At 40.8% G+C, this 22,069-nt stretch overlaps 1 protein-coding gene across 1 annotated transcript in view; it reads right to left on the bottom strand.

The window, feature by feature from the left end:
- CEP135 (centrosomal protein 135) overlaps nucleotides 1-22,069 on the bottom strand; it is a 110,990-nt gene that overhangs the window by 11,611 nt on the left and 77,310 nt on the right. The window contains exons 16-24 of the mRNA XM_004706334.2: nucleotides 21,500-21,615; nucleotides 21,262-21,416; nucleotides 20,674-20,729; nucleotides 17,157-17,325; nucleotides 15,574-15,684; nucleotides 15,128-15,313; nucleotides 9,680-9,889; nucleotides 5,768-5,970; nucleotides 4,845-4,949 (exon numbers count right to left, since the gene is read on the bottom strand). Coding sequence (XP_004706391.1) covers nucleotides 4,845-4,949; nucleotides 5,768-5,970; nucleotides 9,680-9,889; nucleotides 15,128-15,313; nucleotides 15,574-15,684; nucleotides 17,157-17,325; nucleotides 20,674-20,729; nucleotides 21,262-21,416; nucleotides 21,500-21,615 — 1,311 coding nt within the window. The remainder of the gene's footprint in view (nucleotides 1-4,844; nucleotides 4,950-5,767; nucleotides 5,971-9,679; nucleotides 9,890-15,127; nucleotides 15,314-15,573; nucleotides 15,685-17,156; nucleotides 17,326-20,673; nucleotides 20,730-21,261; nucleotides 21,417-21,499; nucleotides 21,616-22,069) is intronic.

Genomic DNA, 22,069 nt, shown 5'->3' with positions numbered 1-22,069 from the left:
CAGGGCAGTTCTACTCCATCCTATAAGGTCACTATGAGTTGGAATTGACTAGCTGGCTGTGAATTTAGTTTGATCTTGGTATTTAAATTTCAGCAGATTGGACATAAAGAACTGTCTGAAATGGCTCCTTTGGTGGTTGATAATGAAAAAAAAAAAGTTTTAGAACCACAACTAACTAGAAAGTCTGGATATAAAGAACGCGAGACAGAAAAGCATGTGGCTAGCCCACCAAAGGGATGACAGCACAGCCACTATGCTCCATGGGGTTAGAGCCAGACACACACAGGGAAACAAAGCAGGGCAGGCCGTTGCCTTTCTGACCTTTGTTTGCTCTTGTTTTCTTAGTCTCCCTTTTGCTGATTTCCAGCCTTATGGCACAGTGGTCAGAGAGTGAGGTCTGTATGGTATCAATGTGCTTACACTATGGAGATTCGCCTTATGCCCAAGCATATAGTCTATCTTCGAATATGTGCCATGCAGGCTTGAAAAGAATGTGAATCTTTTTGTATTTAGATGAGAAGCTCTGTAAATATCTATCGGGTCAAATTGTCTAGTTGTAATACTCAGGTCTCTAGACTCCTTGCTGAGTTTCTTTCCGTGATCTATCTTGCTGTTTGCTTGGTATGCATTTCTCCAGCCTGTGATTCTCAGCCTATTTTTGTCTGTAGCCTTGAGATGTGTCTCCTGTAGGGTTGGTGGGTTGTTTTCTAAGCCAGTCTGCTAGTCTCAGTCTTTTAATGTCTGAGTTCAGACCATCAATATTCAGAGTTATTATCTCCATCCACGGACTCTGTGATGTCATCTTATACCTTTTGTGTTGGGTGTTTTCCTACTTTCCTTTCTCATTAGTGTGTTGTACATGAGTGTATGTGTATATGTACCATTCTTGACTTCTTTCCATCCTTAAGCCAATGACATCTTGGGGTCTGTTTTCTCTTTGTTGCCCTCTGGGTGAGGTTGTTCTAAGTGGTGTTCTTTTTATGCTTGGTGAATGTTGTTCTTCTGCCCATTCTGGGTCAGCAAGGATATTTTGTAGGGCTGGGTTTATTCTAACGTATTCTTTGAGTTTTTCCTTGTCTGGGAAGACTCTTACTTCTCCATCTATCTTGATCGATAATTTGGCTGGGTAGCGTATTCTTGGGTTTGCGTTGTTTTCCTTCAATTTTTGGAATATGTTACTACACTCTCCTTTTCTTCATAGTTTCTGCTGATAAGTTTAAGCATATTTTTATTTGGGAACCTTTATGTTATTGTTTGTTTTTTCCTAGCTGCTCTCATGATTTTCTCCTTTTCCTCAAAGTTGGATAATTTAACTATTATGTGCCTTGGTGACTTCTTCTTAGGATTCAGTCTAGCTGGTGATCTTTCAGCCTCCTGAATGGCTGCCTGGTTTTCATTCATTAAGCTGGGTAAGTTTTCCCCCAAGAATTCTCTCAGTATTGTTGCAAATGACTTCTTTGTTGTGTCTTCCTCTGGTAAGCCAATAATTCTAATGTTGTTCTGCTTCATAGCATCAGACATAGCTCTTAGATTTTCTTCAGCTTCTCTGATGATCTTAACAGATTTTTGTTCACGTTTGTTAAAGTCTGCTTGGCTGTCCTCCAAGTCACTGATGCAATTCTCTGCTTCATCCAGTCGATTCTCAAGGTCCGTGTTTCTGCTACTGGTTTTTATTATCTCTACCCTAAGCTCCTGTATTTCCCTTTGGTGTAAGGCCTTTGTCTCCTCTAGCACTTAATCCTTTTTCTGTATTGTTTCCCTTATATCTTGTATGACTCCAAGCAGCATTCTGAAAATTTCTTTCTGTGGCAGTTCAATGTCTGCTTCTTCTATGCATGTCATTGTGTTCGGGACATCTTCTGCGATTGCCTTTTGTTTCTCCTGTTTTTTCGTTGAGGTCGTTGGGGCCTAGATAGGAACAAAGGGGGTTTGTCCCCACTTAATGCCTGCACTAAATGAAATAGCTAGCTGTCCATGCCACTATATAAAGGAGTTGGGAAGAAGTCAGGCACAGTAATTAGACACCTGTGGGAAAATCCAAAACTGAGCATGCTCAGACCCAAGTCACATAGGCCCAGGTGGGAGGTACTTTTGGGTGCACAGACTAGGCATCAAGCACATGACATCACACAGGCGCACCTAAACTCAGCCAATAAAGTTGGCCTGTACCCTCCACGATGCCTCCGACCCCTCTCTCTGGTTCTGGTGTGCCGTGCAAGGGGAGGGTGGGAATCGCTCCTGCGTGTACAGTACTTAGGTGCCCGCAGGCCCTTTCAGCCCGTACTCTCTAGTCCTCTGGGGATTTCCTGCTCTTGGTTCCGACTGTATAATGTGCTCCTGTTCCGGTATTCCTTCCATGTGTTTTTCTGTACTCCCCTGAACCTGCCATTTTCAGTAGCGAACTTTCCCACCATGGCACCCTGCCATGCAGCCTTGCACACTTTCCAGGGACACGATGTATTTTTGAGACCATAATACCTGAAACTTCCCTTTCCCTTAAAAGTCACTTGGATATACAAAAGTGCTTCTGCCACGAGAATTCTTTCAGTGTTGAGAAGCAAGAACCAAGGTAAACCACCCCAGAAACCTATCACTGGTAGAAGACAGGGTTGTTCCCTTTAAGACTATGACCTTACTGGATGGTATGTGAAGAAAGACAAGGTCATGTGGCTCAAGTCTAAGGCACGGGAAAGAGGACTAAGGCATGGGAAAAGAGAAGAGACTAAGGGGGCCTCTAACCCTGGGCTTTCTGAAAGCATAGGATCCTTTAATTGAGAATTTTAAAGTTAATAACTGGGAAATGGAAATCATAATACAGGCACACTTCAGCACATTCAAAAATCACATCTTCAAATTTATAAAAAATTAAAAACACAGATTTCATTTAATGGTTGTAACCTCGGATCTCATATGTGCTTGGAAACAGAAGATTGACTTTGTAGCAAATTTAGTCAACACTCCAACAGCACATCACTTAAAAGTTTTGCAGTGCAAATGGGTAAAAAGAACAGAATGTACAAGTTGAGCTCATAAGCAGCTTGACCATATTTGAGGATGCAATCTCAGGAACGTGGATGTCTGTGGCACTTACATACTGGGCCTGAGTAACAGAAAAGACACTTGAAAATTGATTTGTAAATTATATTTCAATTTTAACTCTGAAAGCTGATGTTATTTCTGTTTGCATCACTTGGACATTAAAAATTTCAACAACAAAAAAGCAAATGAACTGACATCTGAGTATGAAAATAATTGAGCTGTTGGAAATATATTGTAGAGGATCAAAGCAGAGGGTTTAAAATTAGACACGCAGTCCTGGATTGAAGTGCTGGTTTTACCATTTGACCTTTTTTTTTTTCATTCTGTTTTTATGATAAAAATATCTCAATAAAAAGGGGGAAAGAGGGCAACAGAGATTTCATTGAACAAAATCACCATTTCATCTAATCCATTCTGGCTAGTGTTAAAATGGAATAGGACTACTGTAATACAAGGGATCTTCCAAAAGCAGAAAATACGGAATTAAGAAGGCTAACGGAACTTTTCCACGAACTTAAGTCCCTTCGTACAAAATAACCACTACAGCAGTGTCCAAGCCCACAACCCTCCCTCGGAATGCTTCCAACCCAACATTCCCCAACCTGTCGGGCCTGTGGAGGCAGTGGCCCCTGGATCGTACCCAGTCTCTGTTGTTAGGCTGGTCGTGTGGAGAAGAGCTCAGTACACAGGCACCTGAGGTCTGCCAGATCGCCAATAAAATCAAACAACTGAGTGAAAGCATACATGATAGAGGGAACACTGGGTTCCCTTCTCTTCAGACAAATGGTTTTACCATTTGTAAATCATTTCACAATCCTTAATCTTTATTTCGCTAACTGTGATACAGGTACCAAAATCAGACTGTTGGAAGGATTACTGTAATATGCGAGGGGGGGTTTGAAAGGTTCATAGGATATTTTCATTATCTTGCAATTACATTTTTCCACGATCTTTCTGAGGCCTCCTGGTACATTACGTGGCACATATTTGTTCACTGCTGTATCACCATCATCATCAGCTTTACGATAATTTGTATTTGAAATTTCTTCCATGGACCATATTCGTTTTGCATCCCCGTAGAATCCCTAGTTTCTGGATAGTACAATGGTTCCCACACTCAGTTGCTAACTGAGAAATTGAAGGTTAAAGTCCACCCAAAGGCACCTTGAAAACAAAGACTTGTTTATCTACTTCCCCAAAATTGGTCAATGAAAACCCTATAGCACACAGCTCAGTTCTGATACACACCAGGTCTCCCTCTGTGGGACTGATGACGGCAACCCCGGTGGTGGCAGCAGAATCCCTCTTAGCTTGTTGAGTCCCTCGCTGCTATACTTAGAAATAATATCCTTGTAAATATTATCTACTTTAATTTATAGATCGGTGTTTCTCAAAGTGGGTGATAATGCCCCCCTGAAGGGTGTTGGGATGATAGTGGGGGGAGAGGGGCCTGCAAAAACATCTTAACCTTACTTTGTAATTGCTCAGGAGGTGTTGAGTGATTTTGGGGGGGTGGGGGGGTGGTAGGCCAAATAAGTTTCAGAACCTATGATATATATATCAAATAATGCTTTAAGAAACATTCATGCAATACTTGCTATTTTACCTATTGCATCTATGTTACCAAACATTCCATTACACTTGTTATCTATTTAGGAAGAATTGTTAAAAATAACTTAAGTTTTAATGTTTTTTAAAAAAAGAAGTTGGTATTTGTAAATTACATTGAATTCTTTTTGGGATAGGACAGGAATATTTTTAAAAAAGGAAAAAAAGCTGTTTAATGCTAATCTTTATGTTCTTACCGCTCATATCTTTCTGTTGAAATCTGTCTTTTTATAGAATCGTAATCCATGTGTAACTGGGCCAACTTAGTCCGAAGCATGCTGTTTTCCCGGCTTTGGCAATTCCTTAAAAACAAATACAAAAATCAAAGAAGCAAGCAAGCAGTATTGTTTTATGTTAGTTACCTGCCACAGGCTGGCTTTTGTTAACAGTAAATAAAATGGAGGTGGTACTAAAGGAGAGATTGAAGAGAAAGACCTTTCTATAGCAATTTGCTAAGCTTATTTCCCTCTCATTCATCTGTCTCATTGTGCAAACACAAAGTGAGCCCATACTACATGATCAGCACTGTAGCATTCTGGCAATACAAATTTGAACAGCACATGGACTCTAACACTCAGATGTAAACTGGCTTCATCTTTGACTCTCACCTGCAAGACTTAACTATGTATCATAGGGATTAAAGACATAGGGTTGAAAAATGAGACAGGTATGCCTGGAAAGAGAACCATCTCTCCCACATGTGCTACCTACTCTGGGTTTCATCCCCCCCTTCCAGCACCTGTGCCCAAACTTCTCCATCTGAAAAACACTATCATCGCTCCTGAAAGGCAGTCCACCTGCTCATGAGAATCAAATCTTGAGGTTGTCTCTTATCTTTTGTCCCAACCTCAGCTGAGACACAGTCGCCTCTCTGAAACATTTTTCTGGTCACCCCTGGAATGCAGGCATTTTTCTAGCATACACTCTTTTCATTCAGTTTCACCGGGTCACCTCTGTGTTGAGGATCTCCAAACATGAGGCCTCCCGTGAACTACTCTGCTACAACCTCCGAAGCAGCAGACATTTAGCTCAAATATTTCGGTTTGTACCTCCTTCACTCTCGCACTGCTCCCCGCTGCTGCAAAAAGGAAATTAACTTACATTGATCTATAACACTTACAATTTGCTTTCTGAAAGGGTTAACTTCTCCTTGAGTAACTGAATTTCCGTGTCCTTCTCATGGGAGCACAGATGAGAATGGAATTCTTTGTCTCTGTTTGTGGCCAATAAAGATTCCAGGTTTTTAATGGTATGTCTCTCGCTTGTTAATTGCTTTTTAAATAGGTCTGCTTCTGATTTTGCATTTTCTAATTCCACTACAAGCTAAAGAAAAAAACAAGAATACATTGGAACAATTTTATACTTAACACAAAAAATTCTTTACAATAGAGTCCAGAGAGGTGCAACACATGGGTGCTTGTTAGACTTGGAACCACTTCCTTGATGAAAAACATTATAGTTTTAAATTCAACTTTACTGTTTTTTACTAAATTATGAGGATGGAGCAAGATGGGCAGCGTTTCATTCTGCTGGGTGTTGGGTCATTATGAATTAGAGCTGAATTGATGCCACATATTCTACTAAGGGTTTGACTATAAGACTGATTCCAGGCCTCAAATAGCTTTCACTCCTCCTACTTGTCAAGAGAGATTAACAATGCACTCCTAAAATGCAGCAAAATGCAGTGTAATATATTAATATAGACCTTCTAGCCAGTCTTGGTGATTCCTACACTATACTTGGGTGGGGCTATGTAAATGAAGTACTTGCCATCTACCAAGAGGACTGGACAACCTGCTAATAATGCAGGTAAGTTGTGTGGCATCCTTCTAGTGTGGGAGCACCCACATAAGGTACATGGGACCCTGACAAAGGTACTGTCATCCTACTACGTTTACAGGAAGTCAATCCAAAAAGCAGAAGGGGACCTCACTACCACAGAGAAGAGCCAAGATCATTCTGTGACTTTTTGACCCAGGTTCCTTGTGCTTTGAACCTCCAGTCTCAGGAGACTGAAAGCTGTTAACATCAGAGAGGGTGTGAGATGACAAGGCAAGGAGACAAGAACAGCAGAGAACAGACAGCCGCAGAACCAGGAGATTAACAGGAGACAGTGTGTGGGCTTCCAAGTGCATGGTACAAGGTGGCTAGAGGGGGTATGACAATCCTCAGGCTGAAGCTTGCTGGCAGAGTAGGGTGCCTCTGGACATTTACTAGCAGAGCAGAAGAGCTTTATAACACTTGTCCAAGCAAGGCAGAAGCCAGGCTGAGAGCCAAGGGGCTGATACACAGGCATGCTTGTAGGCAAAGCTGAGCAGCTGTCAAGACCCCAGAATGGCATCAGAGTCATGCTTAACTCTCAATTGTCACCTACTTCTCTAACAGACTCTATAACTATAGTATGGTCTGTGAGTCTTGTGCGGCCACTGAAATACTTGATCAGACCTACCAAAGAAGTAGCCTGCCATAGGAGGAAGAATGTGTTACAATCGGTAAAGAGATTGGAGGACAGAGGTTCGTCTGACCACTACCTCACAGGAACCGGCCTTGGTCTGAACTTGATCTCCTTACCCTTTGTGAAGTGAGAGGAGGGCAGACAATGCCACCATGCCATCTTTACATCAGCCTATCTGCAACAAGGTCTTTTGGCTCTATTAAAATGGTGCCTCTGACTATCGCATTAAGCCAATATTTTGGCTTTTCAATAATTAAATATAGTACTAGATGAGTGAGAATTCAAAACACATACTAGGTTGTGGAAAGCAGGGCTTCAAATTGGTGCTGCTTAGTTCAGTCATGGCTGATAAAGTAAAAATTTTGAGATGTGAGTGCACCAAGACAAGAACAAGGATGGGTCAACTTCTAGGTTGACATCTGCAAGACAAAATTGCCCTCTTAGAAAACAAAGGCAGCATGTGCACTGCACAGCAACCAAGTCTCTTGACTGGCACAGGCAGAAACAGCAGTGTCTGTTGGGTCAAAGATGACAGCTAACCACATCACTCTGAATGTGTGCCGCTCTCCATGGTGCTGGCAGTAACACACTCACAAGCCATCAGGCTCCGAAAAGGGTTTGCTGTGTATTTAAGTCACTGCACATATACGCCTAGACTTTCCTCTGGAATTTTTCCCATTTCAGTTCTTTCCTGTACACCCACATTTACAAATTTGGGTCTATTCCAATTTTGCTGTTTGGGCCCTAACTGAATCTGTTTGAAGCCCTGTTTTAAAGTAATGCCTCAGTTTGGGAACGGGAAGTTTCAGTTAACTAGACATTTTAGATTATGTAAGACTGAAAGCGACTGAATTTTTATCAGAAAAAATATGCACGAAACAAGGCATTTCTCAAGCCTTCATTCAAGACTAACTTCAAAAAAATTATTCAGACTGGAGTTTAATTCAAGTTTCCTTCCTAGGACCATTTGTTATACTCCACATTAAATACATTTTAAAATTAATTAAAATAAACATTATTAGCTCAATGCTAGCAAAATATATTCTTTGTTAATATTTGGAAGTCAAGACATTGGACATAAAGTACTAGGAACTGACAGCAGGCACAAGGAAAGCTAACTGAGATTCAGGGTTCTTCAATGAGAATGAGCAATTCCCTAGCCCACCCACCCTATGTCTTCTCGAAGCAGCACTTAAAGCTAGCAGAGCCATGAGATGCAGCAGTGTCTCCTGCACAAAATGAAGAAATTGACAATCTTCTTACACTAGCCAAACTGATCATATAGATATGTAACTTTCTACTATATTTCCTCTGCAAATATTTTTTTAAATAAAGATGAGATGATACTGTAAACAATACCTTACAATTTGCCCTTACAACATCTCAATAAGTATAGATTTTTATAACCTTTAAAAATTGCTAAAAAAATTGCTGTTGATTTTTATGTCATTTCAATGGGCAATTATAAGTTCTTATTTGGGGGTGTTATGCTGTTTTGAGTTTTAGGTGAACATCCTCATCTATAAAAGTGTATGACTCCATGATTCTGTTTCGTCCAGGCAATGTGGCGGCTGGGTGGGAAAGTAAGCAAAGCACCTGGATGTAGATACGAGTGTCCCTGAGTTTAAGGGTCATGGTGAGGATCAAAGAAACCAAGTATCCTCTGCTGCCAGCTGGCAGGAAGCCCTCGGCTCTTGTGATGGTCCAGGAAGTTCTCATTCCTTTCAAAGTCTTACTGAACATGAGCATGGCTCCAGATCCTACGTGATGACATATCCTGCTACAGAAAGCTAGCTCCCGCTGGTGCATAGTTCTTTGTTACTGGAAAAGGCATGGCTCTACCAGGTCTTGAGCTGACACAAAGAAATGGATGAGGATATGCTCCTAACTTGCAATTTACAATGAAAAGTCATGTTTTCCTAAATGCCTCTCCATCCTCCACACAGCAGCACGTTTCATCACCATGAGTGTGAGAAGTCTTTGAGAAGCACCTGAGAGTCAAATCTAGTCATCAAAATCTTGCTGTCAGAATTAAGTACACTTTGGGGCATACTGGGAAGAGCCAGAACTGGGGTAATTACAGGTGGACGCCTACGAGTTGGAGACTGGGAAGAGGTGGTGTGAGCCTGGTCGGGAGCTGATATGGAAGGCTGTACTGTTGTCAGCACCACGGAGAGCAGCAGTTAAGAATGACGTGGTTGGCAGTCATCTTAGAGCTGGACACTGCTGTTTCTGCTCTGCCAACAAGGGGAAAAGATCTATTGAATTGTTGTTAGGTGTTATTGAGTCAGTTCTGACTCCTAGTGACTCTCATGCACAACTGAATGAAACACTGCCTGGTCCGGCACCATGCTCACAATTGTTTCCTGTTCAAGCTCAGCATTATAGCCACATGCCAATCCATTGTGTCAAGGATTTTCCTCTTTTACACTGCCCCAATACTTTGCCAAGCATGATGGATATATTGGATGGAAAACAAAAATAAAACAAGGCTTAATAAAACCATGATTAAGGCTTAATAAAAGGCTTAATAAAACAATGTGCTATGACAGGACTATTTTTGTTTTTTGTTCTTACCCTTTCAAACTCAAGGTTTTTGGAATTCAATTGTTGGGTCATAATATCCTTGCCTGAATCCAGTTTAATGCAAAGTTCTCTGAGAGATGCTAAATCGTTTAATGCTACCGCCTTCTCCTCTTCTTGGTTTCTAAGGTCCTCTTCCAATCTAGACATGCCTTTTGCCATTGACGAGATCTGCGATTCATAGGCATGATGCGCACTTATGTGCTGAGAAAATAGAAGGAAACAGGTAAAGAGTTAAAGACAAGTAACCTGACAAAGTTAAAGGCATCTTGAATCTTCACCTTAACAAATATGAAAGTCAGTGTTTGCTCTTGGGGGATATATTTCCTATTATTAAAGATAACTTCTTATAATACTTTATAAGAACTGTGTACAATTATTAATCATGAAGTTATTGTGTTAGTGTTGTGAATACAAAGAGATTTTGAAGCTACATTCCATTTCTCCTTTATAATATTTATTACATAATTTTATTGGGGGGCTCATACAGCTCTTATAACAATCCATACATCAATTGTATTAAACACATTTGTACATGTTGCCATCATCATTTTCAAATCATTTTCTTTCTATTTGAGCCCTTGGTATATCAGCATTTTTTCCCCTTAAGAACCCTTGATAACTTTAAATTATAATTTTCTTATGTTACACCATCCACTGACTCCCTTCACCTACGTTTATGTAGGTTTCCCCTTTGTGCCACCTTCTCCCTACCTTCATGGTATTGCTATTCCCATTAATGCCTTTATAATTATTTTCGTCATAACAACACCTTTTTAGGAAAAAGAAACACTAACATATACACTTGTCTTCAGTGTAAAGTCAGAATTTCATAGGGCTGAATACTTAAAATCCTATTTAAATTTTTAAAATATGACATATAACTTCATGACATTTTAATAAATTTATAATAAAAATTTTAAATACGGATATTTTATTTTCCAGCACAATCTGCATTTCTAATCCCTCACAGTTGTAATAAATATAAACTGATATGAACTCTACTTCTAGATTGAGATTAATTTTATACTTGGAAAATGAACATATTTTAATGGACTTTACTGAACAGAACAATGCAAGAAATCTGTGGTGTGTAGATTTAGTAAGTTTCACCAGTTTCAGAGACATGGTGTGGGAATTGTGCCCGATCTGACCCCACCACACCAAGGCCAAATACTAAGGGTGCGCAACAGAACAGCAAGGGGAGCAGAGCAACAAAGTCCCCAGGGAATACCAAAAATAGACTTTGGGGCCAGGGCATGGCACCCCATCAGACCCAACTGTAAAACATTCCTAAAGGTCAACAAACAGACCTGTAACTATTTACAGGCTTTTCCTTTTTTTTGTCGTTGGGTTTTTGTTGTTTTGTTTTACTCTGTCTCTTTGGGGTACCTATTATTGTCTCTGCCGGTCTATCTAGATAAGATATGCAGGATAAACAATCTGGAGGAGAAAAGAACGGGACTGATGCTTCCACGGGGGACATGGGAGAGGGCGAGGTGGGGGAAAGGAAGTGGTGGTGTTAACAAACCCAGGGACAAGGAAACAAGTGATCCAAAATCGATAGTGAGGAGGGTGTAGGAGGCCTGGAAGGGCTTGATCAATGGCAATGTGAGAGGAATTAGTGAAACCCAAATGAAGGCTGAACATGATAGTGGGACAAGAAGAAAGTAAAAGGAAATAGAGGAAAGAACTAGGAGGCAAAGGGCATTTACAGAGGTCTAAATATAGGCATGTACATACATAAATATATTTATATATGACGGTGGGGAAATAGATCTATGTACATAAAGTTATATGTTAAGAGCCCAGATGCTGTATCTTTTGAAGGCCGGGCACCATCAGGTTTCTTCACCACATTTGCTTATATACCCACTTTGTCTTCAGTGATCATGTCGGGAAGGTGAGTGTTATGGAATGCCAGGTTAATAGAACAAAGTGTTCTTAGCATTGAGGGAGTACTTGAGGCCCAATGCCCATCTGCTACCTTAATACTTAAAGGCAAACAAGCGGCCATCTAGCTGAGAAGCAACAAAGTCCACATGGAAGAAGCACACCAGCCTGTGCCATCACAAAGTATTGATAGGATTAGGTATCAGCCCTCAAAGAACAAAAAAATCATATCATTGTGAATGAGGGGAGTGAGGAGTGGAGACCCAAAGCCCATCTATAGGCTGCTTTCCCCCATTATCATGATACCAATTCTACCTTACAAATCCAGCTAGACCAGAGCATGTACACTGATACAGATAAGAGCTGGAAACACAGGGAATCCAGGACAGATAAACCCTTCAAGACCAATAATGAGAGTAGCAATACCAGAAGGGTAAGGGAAAGGGGGGGGGTACCGATCACAAGGATCTACATATAACTCCCTCCCTGGGGGACAGACAACAGAAAAGTGAAGGGAGACCTTGGTCAGTGTAAGACATGAAATAATAATAATTTATAAATTATTAAAGGGCTCGTGAGCAAAGGAGGGGAAGGGAGGGAGGGGGAAAAATGAGCTCATACCAAGGGCTCAAGTAGAAAGAAAACGTTTTGAAAATAATGATGGCAACAAATGTCCAAATGTGCTTGACACAATGGATGGATTTATGGATTGTGGTAAGAGTTGTACGAGCCCCCAACAAAATGATTTGGGGGAAAAAAAGTTTCTATAGTTTCAGAAAAGCAAATAGTTGGATATCAAAATATTAGTGAATTAACTAGTTCTTCAAAATGCACTAGATAAAAATAGGCAAAAATAAATTTCACAGGTAACATATAAGAGTATAAGCAATGACGAGAAAAGAATCAAAGGGTCATTTCTTCTGAGGAATTCTTTTGAAGGCTGAAAATCATTCCTTTTACTATTTATTCTAGCTATATTTTAATAGGACATTTAATAGATAGCTAGTATGTCTCCTAAAAAAATGAAGACTGCAAAATGAAATCAATACAACAAGATATAGATGAGCAAACCAGACAAAGAGCTAAATAATTCAGAAACATTTCTGAACAGAGTATTTCTACTCTGATCATGATGAAGTGCTCCACACTGGCGTCTTCTTCCTCAGGGAGCCCAGTAGGAAACCATAGACTTTACAAAACATATTCATGTGTGAAAATACTCAGGTTCCAAATATACAAATGTCCGTGTGTGTGTGTATATATGTGTTTGCTTGCTTCTTTTAATTGAGGGCAAGTAGCATAAAATGTTGATCTTCCAGAGAAACAAATGAAGTGAACCCTATGATGACCCACCTGTGCTTCATGCCTGCAGGTACTTACAGATGGTAAGACGCGACAGGGGACCAAGCCCGCACAACACCCAGTGATTTGAAACGGATATGAGTTCATTCCCACGACCCCCCCCAACTCCCCTCACCCCCGCGAAAACAAAAACAAAAGGCACCTCACTGTCTTTGAGTCAATTCTGACTCACAGTGATGGCCTAAAAGAGACTGTAACTGCTCCTGCGTGTTTCTGAGACAGCACTCTATGTAGAAAGCTTCATCTTTCTCCCTGGGAGCAGCTGGGGGTTTCTAGCTTTGGATCCTGTGATTTGTAGCCCCAGATGTGACTAGGAAATGTGTAGAAGAGAGTATCAAAGAGAGGATAGCGTCAGAATTCTGCACTGAGTCCAGCAAGGGGAGTACCCGGGAATAACAATTCAGAGTAGCACCTGTGTGAATTCCAGCCAGCCAGGAGGGCAGACCTCCACAACACTCAGAGCGCTCAAGGAGAGCTATGCAAGGTGCAGGGAGGGCAGGAACACTGATTTTGGACCATCCCTGACAAACCTTTAAGGAGCCCATGTGGTGCAATCGTTAAGCACTTGGTAGCTAATTAGAAGAGAGGTGACTTGAACCAACACAGTGACTCTGCTTAATAAAGATTTGGAGACCTGATCCTGGCCCAGGAAACATATGGGGCAGTTCTAGCCTGTCACACAGGGTTCACGTTGAGTCAAAATACACTTGACAGCATACAACAACAAATAACTAAGTCAACTATGCCCACTGATTGACAGATGCAATAGTTGAGAAGTTAGTTCTCCCTAAAATGAGCTACAGATTCAATGCAATAACCAATCAAAATCAAGTGATTTTCCCTCACAGAAATAAAGGCACTGATTCTAAAATTTATATGAAATAGCAACAATATGCAATAGCTATAACAATCATCAAAAAGGAATCAATGCTGGAAAAAATATACATCATAGACCTAATTATATAAGCCAAACTACAGAATTATTATAATACCATATATCCTCATGTATAAGCCGAGTTTTTCAGCACACTTTTAATGCAATTTTTGTGGTAAAATTAGATGCCTTGGCTGGTATTCAGGTCGGCTTATGCTCGAGTACATATAGTACATAATAATGTCTAGACCTACTAGAGATTACAGGCGAAAATCTAAGCAACCTTGGAGTGGGGAAAAGATTCCTTACATCGGTACTACATAGGGGCAAATGTTAGCCCTGGTGGCATAGTGGTTGTTAACCATGACTAACTACTAGGAGGCCTGGTGGCATAGTTGGGCTGCTAACCACAGGATCAGCAGTTCAAAACCATCAGGTGCTCCATGGAAGAGTGCTGGGCTTTTCTACTCCTGTAATGAGTCACAGACTCTGAACTCACAGGGAGTTCTAACTTGTCCCACTGGGCTGCTCTAAGTTGGAAGTGTCTCAGTGGTGAGTGAGAGTGAGGTGAATGGTTACTATACTCTGGCGCTACAAAGGTTGGAGCTTTGAATCCACCAAGAGGCACCTGGAAGACCTGGAGACCTACTTTCAAACATTCAGCCACTGAAACCCTAGGGAACAGCTCCATTTGAAGTTAGAATAAACTCAATGGCAACTTACAAAAATGTTTTATAAAAGAGTAAAAATGATACAATCAAAACCAGTATGCTGAGTCAAAGAAGCTAGACATGAAAGAATACAACTTTTACGATTCTCTTTATAAGAACATTAAGCATAAGAAGAAATACTCTTTGGTGAAATAAAGCCCAGCTGGGGCTGTTGGGAGCCCAAGGTGGTAAAGTGTCCATAAAACATTCCCTGTGTTGATGTCTGATATCCTGATACGTAGCAATCCCATGGGTATAGATCGTTGTCATACTGCTCACTGAAATGGTACATTTTACTGTACGAAAATTACATGTCAGCAAGGTTGATTTCAAAAGAACGCATTACAGCTAATTAAAACCCCCAGTTCAATAAAGTTTAACAAGTGGATGATAGGAGGTGGGCCAAAAACAAGATTAGAGTTAAATTAACAGGAGAAAATTTACATTGAAAAGCAATGAGGTTCTTTAAAAACTCAAGAACAAAAAAAATTTTACTATTAGGCCTTAATTTTATCAGCGTGCACAATTAGATGACTTCCAGTGTCTTTGAGTGTTTCCTGTGTGACTACATTACGTCTCTACAAGATAAAACGGACGCATTACCTCCTGAATTTCCTTTTCTAGCAGGTCCACTCTCTCTCTGAGGTGTCTCCTCTCTGTGTCAATTGAAAGAAGTTCGAGGCGAACTGAGCTGTTTTCTCCCTCAGCTTGATGGGCTTTTACCTCCCAGTCTTCAGCACGGTTATGAAGCATCTGAAATCTCCCCAACAAATCTTGATTTTCTTGTTCCTGGTTTCATGCAATGAAATTGTTACCATAATTCGTCACCACCACTCACTGTTAACATCATTGTGTACATAGATAGGTGTGCTGCGATTTTTGTTCTTCAGAAAGCCTGTGTGGATTTTCCTATTTAAGGTAAATAGGAAAATACAAGACAGGAGGAGAGATCTGTACTCCTAAACATTTAAAATCCCCAAAGGGAGACATAATCAACAAACAAAAATAGGGGGGTAAATCAATCTTAAATGCAGCCTAAATGCGTTCACCTTAGCAGCCATTAAGCTCTCCCACCGGGACACCTCAGTTATGTAATTGTGAACTCGACTCTTCATGTCTTCTTTTTCTTGCACCGCTGCTTCCAATTCTAGTGAGATTTCCTACAGAAAAGAAAGAACGAACTTGAAGACAAACATAGCATCTAATGAATCCTAACTATTTAAATAGATCCTATGGAATTTGGGGAATGCAAGAGAAGAGGGAAAAAGGAAAAAATCTTCCTTAAATTTTAATTCATGTTCTTTTTCCTGCTTGATCTTGACTTTTAAATTAAATCTTGACCTGATGGTGTAGTAGTTCAAGGTTGAGCTGCAACCTGCATGGTGGGCAGTTCAAAACCACCAGCAGCTCTGTGAGAGAAAGACTGGGCTTTCTACTCCCATAAATGGTTAGACTCGGATGAGTCAGTATTGACTCGATGGCAGTGAGTTTTGGATTGGTTTATTGATCTCCCACCATCAGGAGCCCTGGTGACATAGAAAATTACAAGTTGAGCTGCTGACTGCCAGGTCAACAGTTTGAATCCACCAGCGACTGTAGATGAAAGATGAGGCTGTCCACTCCGGTAAAATGTACAGATTCAGAGACCCAAAGGGGTAGTTTGACTCTGCCTCATAGGATTGCTGAGAGCTGGACTCCATGGTGGTGGGTTTGATTTCTGTTCTGATCCCATGTTCCATGATCGCCTTAACAACATACCGCATATATTTGAGTAAGCCAAGTTTTTCAGCGCATCTTTAATGCAGTTTTTGTGGTAAAATTAGGTGCCTTGGTTGATATTCCGTCGACTTACACTCGAATCTATAGGGTATCTGGCATTCACACTAAGGGCTCATAATGGTCAGGGACATTTAAAAAATTCCTCTAACAGCAATATGCCTTACAATGAATAATACTAACAGGAGTGGGTATGGTTTTTAAAAATTAAATATTTAAACCAGGAAAATCATTAGCAAAACCAGCACAAACAAAACCAATACGGCATTGTCCATTCTAAAATGCACATTCTAAAATGCAGGCATTTCTTTAAACAAGGGGAAGTAAGCATGAATAACTTTGTCTTGGGAGTGATGCCAAGGTCCTCACTAACACAGTGACAGTGACTTCTGTCACAGAGAATTCTATGCCGCTGTCCCCTTAGGGTTCCATGTCACAAAGCCCCAGATGATCAAAGAGACCACACTTGTGGCCAGTAGACATCCTGTGGCATGCAGTAGGATCCTAAACCACATTTTAAAATACCCCGGTAAACAATATTCTCCTTAAAGTTTTCTACTGATTAGTATTTATATTGTTACATCTTAGAAAACATATATAGAACTTTGAAAGTTAAATTAAAATGCTACTGGTGGGTAGTGAGTTACACATTGGGCTGCCAACGGCAAAGTCAGCAGTAAGAAACCACCAGCCTCTCTGCAGGAAATGGATGAGGCTTTCTACTCCCATAAAGATTACAGTCTCGGAACTACCCACAGGGGTAGCGCCACTCTGTCCTACAGGGTTGCTGAGTCGGAAGCAATGTGATGGCAGTGAGTAGTTTTAAGAGCAAAATTATCAAAGTTTATGTTCAGACCTGATTTTCTCTTGCCATGGTAGCCAGATCATCCTGCAATCTCCTGTTTTCCTTCACAGCTACGTCTCTAGCATGTCCCACGTCTTCAAGTTCTTTGTGGGCTGCATCAAGTTGGCGCCGGAGACTGCCAATCTCCCGGTCTCGATTAGTTAATGTTTCCTTTAGGTGCCTGGTACATGAGATGTAAGGATAATGAAAACACCGTTTTTTGAAAAATTTTAGTTCATGTAAAAAAGTAAGTTTTACTCTGAATGAAATAGGCAAAGAACAGAAGAAAACAAACTGCAGCTTTAACATATATATTTACTAACTAGGATCATGGAAATGTTTTTGGTCTCTACTAACATTATATACAAGCTAAGTCATAGAATACATGCCTAAAAGTCAAACAAATGAAACTTTCAAGTGCTAAAAGTAGAACTTAATTTAATCAGCCAGCATTTATAAAATATCTCAATCCAACTGATGTATCAAATGTTGGAAGAGTCTCTAATGCATATTTAATTAGTGATTTCCATCTTGAAGTGGCTGATAATCTTTCTGGAAACACCAGACATCAAATGTACAAGTTTGTACCATGGTTTCAGATGCAATCAGACTGACTGTTAAAGCAATCTAAGTTTCAAGGCTTAGGTACTGGGCAAGGCAAATGCCATAGGAACAAAGAGCTAGCAGGTATGTAAGGAGCCCTGGTGGCACAATGATTAAGCGCTGAGCTGCTAACCAAAAGGTTAGTGATTTGGGGGCGAAAAACACAAGTGATGTGCTCCCATAAACAATTGCAGCCTAGAGAGCTGATGGTGCCTGGCTATTAAAAGATATAGCATCTGGGGGCTTGAAGATAAACAAGCAGCCATCTAGCTGGGAAGCAACAAAGTCCACATGGAAGAATACACCAGCCTGTGTGATCACAAGTTATCAGGCATCAGAAGACTCAAAACAAAGAATCACACCGATGTGAACGAGGGGGGCCGGAGTGGAGACTCAAAGGCCCTCTGTAGATAATTGGACATCCCTTCACAGATGGGTCAAGAGGAAGGGAAGAGCTAGCCAGGGTGCAGTACAGCACCAATGAAACATACAACATTCTTCTAGTTCTTTAATGCTTCCTCCCCCACAACTATCATGACTCCAGTTCTACCTTACAAATCCAGATAGGCCAGAGCATGCACACTGGTACAGATAAGAGCTCTAAACACCAGGAATCCAGGACAGAAAATAATAATAATTGATAATTTACCAAGGGTTCATGAGGGTGGGAGGGTGGGGGAAAGAGAGAAAAAAGAGGAGCTGATACCAAGGGCCCAAAGAGAAAGTAAATGTTTAGAAAATGATGATGAAAAAAAAAAAAAAGAAAATGATGATGGTAACATATATACACATATGCTTGATACAATTGATGTATGGATTGTTATAAGAGCTGTAAGAGCCCCCAATAAAATGATCTTTAAAAAAAAAACAAAAAAGGTCTAGAAAACTCCATGGGGCAGTTGTTCTCTGGTGAACAGAGACGCTGCAAGTTGGAATCAAGTCAGTGGCACACGCCAGGTATGTAAAAGAAAAATTAGTAAGATTAGTAAAAGAAAAATTAGTATCTAGATGTATGTACTTAAATTACTAAGATGAATGTATTTAGATGACAGCCACGAGAAGAAAGTTCAAGAAGACAACACATTTTCAAGCCAGAGAGACTGAGACACTGAAGCTGCCGTTTGCAAAATGGCACAGTGAAGTAGAAAAGGGGAAATGGTCAATGACTGAATTGTGTACCCTAAAATATACATCAACTTATCATGTGCAAGCACTGTCGGTGGATTGGTAGTTTGGTAATGTGGCGGCTTGGTGATGTGACCTGCTCCCATGTGATGTATCAGTAGGTTGTCCAGGGATTAAGCAGGGTTGAGGTGGGAGGGAATGCATCACAGCCCTCACCTCATCAGTCCTGTTCCTATGTAAGGGTTGCTGGCAACACCTTTTACTTTAAAATAAAGAAAAGGAGAGAGAAGCAAGCAGACAAGGGAGGACCTACTCCCACCAAGAAAGTCAGGAGTTGAGTCTGTCCTTTGGGCGTGGGGTCCCTTCCCTGAGAAATGGCAAGAAGATTGATGTCAAGATACAGGGAGACCTTCAGAGAATGGATGGCTTACAGAAGGTGGAAGGAACTGACAGAGGCAGAAAGTCTTCCTCTGGAGCAGGGATACTTAAACTTTCCCCACTCCTCACCCCTTTTTGCCTGAGGAATTTGCAACATAGGCAAGCCCTGCTAGAAACACCTTGGATTCACTGCACATTTGATTTTAAATAAATTTTTGGTCATTGCGTGATTAAGAACCTTTTACATTTGCCAAAATTTCGAGCATCCCTATATTCAACCAATGGGGGCTGCAACACAGCTGAAACAGTATTTCCCAACTCAGGGGACACCATCGCCTGGGGGATGCTAGAATGATCCAGGGGAGCTGCAAGAGCAAGTAACCACACCAAAGTCATTGCCTTCAAGTCGATGCTCACTCACTGCGACCCCATAGGACAGACAGACCTGCCCCTGTGGGTTTCCAAGAGTGTAACTGTTGACAGTAGAATGCCCTGTCTTCCTCCTGGAAAATGCTGGCCTTGAGGATAACAGCCCAATACATAACTACCACACCACCAGGACTCCCTGAAAAATCAAATACATAGCCCTTTTCTGGATTTGGGGCTAGAGTATACAAGTTTTTAATTGTCAGGAGGGTGCTGAGTAATTATTTTTCTGAAAAGGGGACAGATAAGTTTGGGAATCTACGTTCTAGAGCCAGCACTCTGAATAGGAGGATGCAAATAAGCTGCAGAGAATTCTAATGTTGCCATTTAACTGGGTATAAAAGTTAGTCATCTCAGAAGCACAGACAGGGGAATCTCCTGATGAGTGAAGCAGGTGCATGTCTCCTGTCTGAAGCGGCAGGGGCAGCAGAGCTCACAGCATTGAGCTCAGGAGACAGCGTGGAAGAGCCATGCCATGACCGCGAGGCAGAATGCCTTTGCGAAAGAGGCTGGCTGAGGTACTCTTTGGGCATTATCAGCACTAAAGGAGATCTATAACAGTTTTCTGAGCGGGGCAGAGGCCAACGGGCCATGTAGCTGAAGATGAGAGACAGACCTGCCTGTTGACACAGCTGAGGATCAAAGGACTGTATCCTTAATATTTTCTGATCCTCACTGGTGGCAACCTGTTAACCTTCCTAATAAACCCTCATAATCGTGAATATTATTTGTGGGTTATGTGTGCTCATTGCAATGAATTATTAAACCCAGTAGAAAATCAGTGTGCTATGGGAGAGATGGCAGGTGTTAGAAGCAGGAAGAGAAGGATGAAGGGTAGAGGCAGTCTGACCTCTCTACCTGTGGCCTTGGTTCGGTGTGAGTTGGCTTCCCTTTCTCCCGTGTGAAGTCAAAGGATGTAGCCCCATGCCATTTCTTCAAGTAATTGCATTTACTAAAATTTTATAGAAAAGCTGAGATCATTTCATTGATTACTTACTTCATGGATGAGTCATACTCTGCCATTGTTACCTTCATATGCGCAATAGTTTTTTCCTGACAGAAAATTATGAAAATTATTATGAAAATATGTAAGATTTAAAACTACATAGAAATGTCTTTAATTTATACTATTCATCACATCTGCTTAATTCAAATCCAATTATAAAAATTATGCCAGAAAAAGAAAGCTCCCAGTAAACATATTTCCATGTACTTCACAGATCAATGTGTTCCCACCCACCCTATGAACTTGAATGGTTTGCTGTGATCTGATGGATGAAATCTCCATTCTAGATGGGAGAACTTTTCACGATTCAAAGTACGGGGATGAAAGAAATTATTATCCTTTCAAATATATTTGTCTTTCCCCCAGAGAGGCCCTGGTGGCCGTGAACCACTGACCTTTCTGTTAGTGGCCAAGAACTTTAATCACTGTGCCACCCAGGGGCCTTTTTACATATCGATATGAAAATGCTAGGTGTGTTTAACATATTAAACGTATTAGAAGCCAAAGTCTTGGAACTTAAGAACTTGTACAAGAAAGATAAAAACTCTAATAAGATAACAGCATTTAACAGTCACATACTTTATTAGCTAAGTTTTCTTCCAAGTTTGCAATCTTCTCTGTCTTCTCATCTACAGTCTCCTGCAGAAGGTCCTTTTCTTTATCAATAGCACCAATGGTCTTTTTCATTGCATTTATTTCCTGGTCCTGTGAAGTCACTCTAAGATTTAGTTTATCTACAAATGGAAAGAAATGTTTGTTAGAATGCATTTAGGACTAGCAAAATAATTATCATAGTAACAAATGTCCAGACACTGACCTATCTTATCTTCTAGCGCTGCAATTTCTAATTGGGCTGCCTCCAGTTCACCTCTCTTCATGATAAGTCGTTGTTGGCAATCATCAAGTGACCGCTGCAGCTGTTCAGTGACCATCCTGGAGAAATATTTTTATTTTCTCATTTGTGTTTATTTTGTATTGTAAAGCACTTCCAATATAAACAATGGCATTATAGTGCTTATTACTTCTTGTTGTCCACCTTTGTTCAAAATGATGTTATCTTACCCCAAATAATACAGAATAAAAATTAATTGTAAACACTTTGCCTCAGGTTTCCTCAGTTTTAAGGCCCTTCTTGGTCTCCTGATATAAAGAAAGAACTGTTATCAACCCCCTTTCCTTAAATCTTCTGCTCAGTACTGGGGGCAAAGGAAAAACTCAATCTTCTTTTACAGGATGTTGTGGCACCTCAGAGGATTGCCCATCGGCTCTGATCTGTCAGTTTTTAATTTTGTTTCTTCCCATTCCGAACTTTTGGTGGTTTGGCAAGTTGAGGTCACAGTTATGAGGACGCAGGCATTTCTTGTAGGGGAATGGGGATTTGAAGCTA

This window comes from Echinops telfairi, unplaced genomic scaffold (assembly GCF_000313985.2).
Source record: "Echinops telfairi isolate 266 unplaced genomic scaffold, ASM31398v2 ScPeMD7_7468;HRSCAF=8506_0, whole genome shotgun sequence".
Taxonomy (NCBI): Eukaryota; Metazoa; Chordata; class Mammalia; order Afrosoricida; family Tenrecidae; genus Echinops; species Echinops telfairi.
The sequence above is the reverse complement of the archived record's forward strand: the minus strand, read 5'-3'. Positions and strand labels throughout refer to the sequence as shown.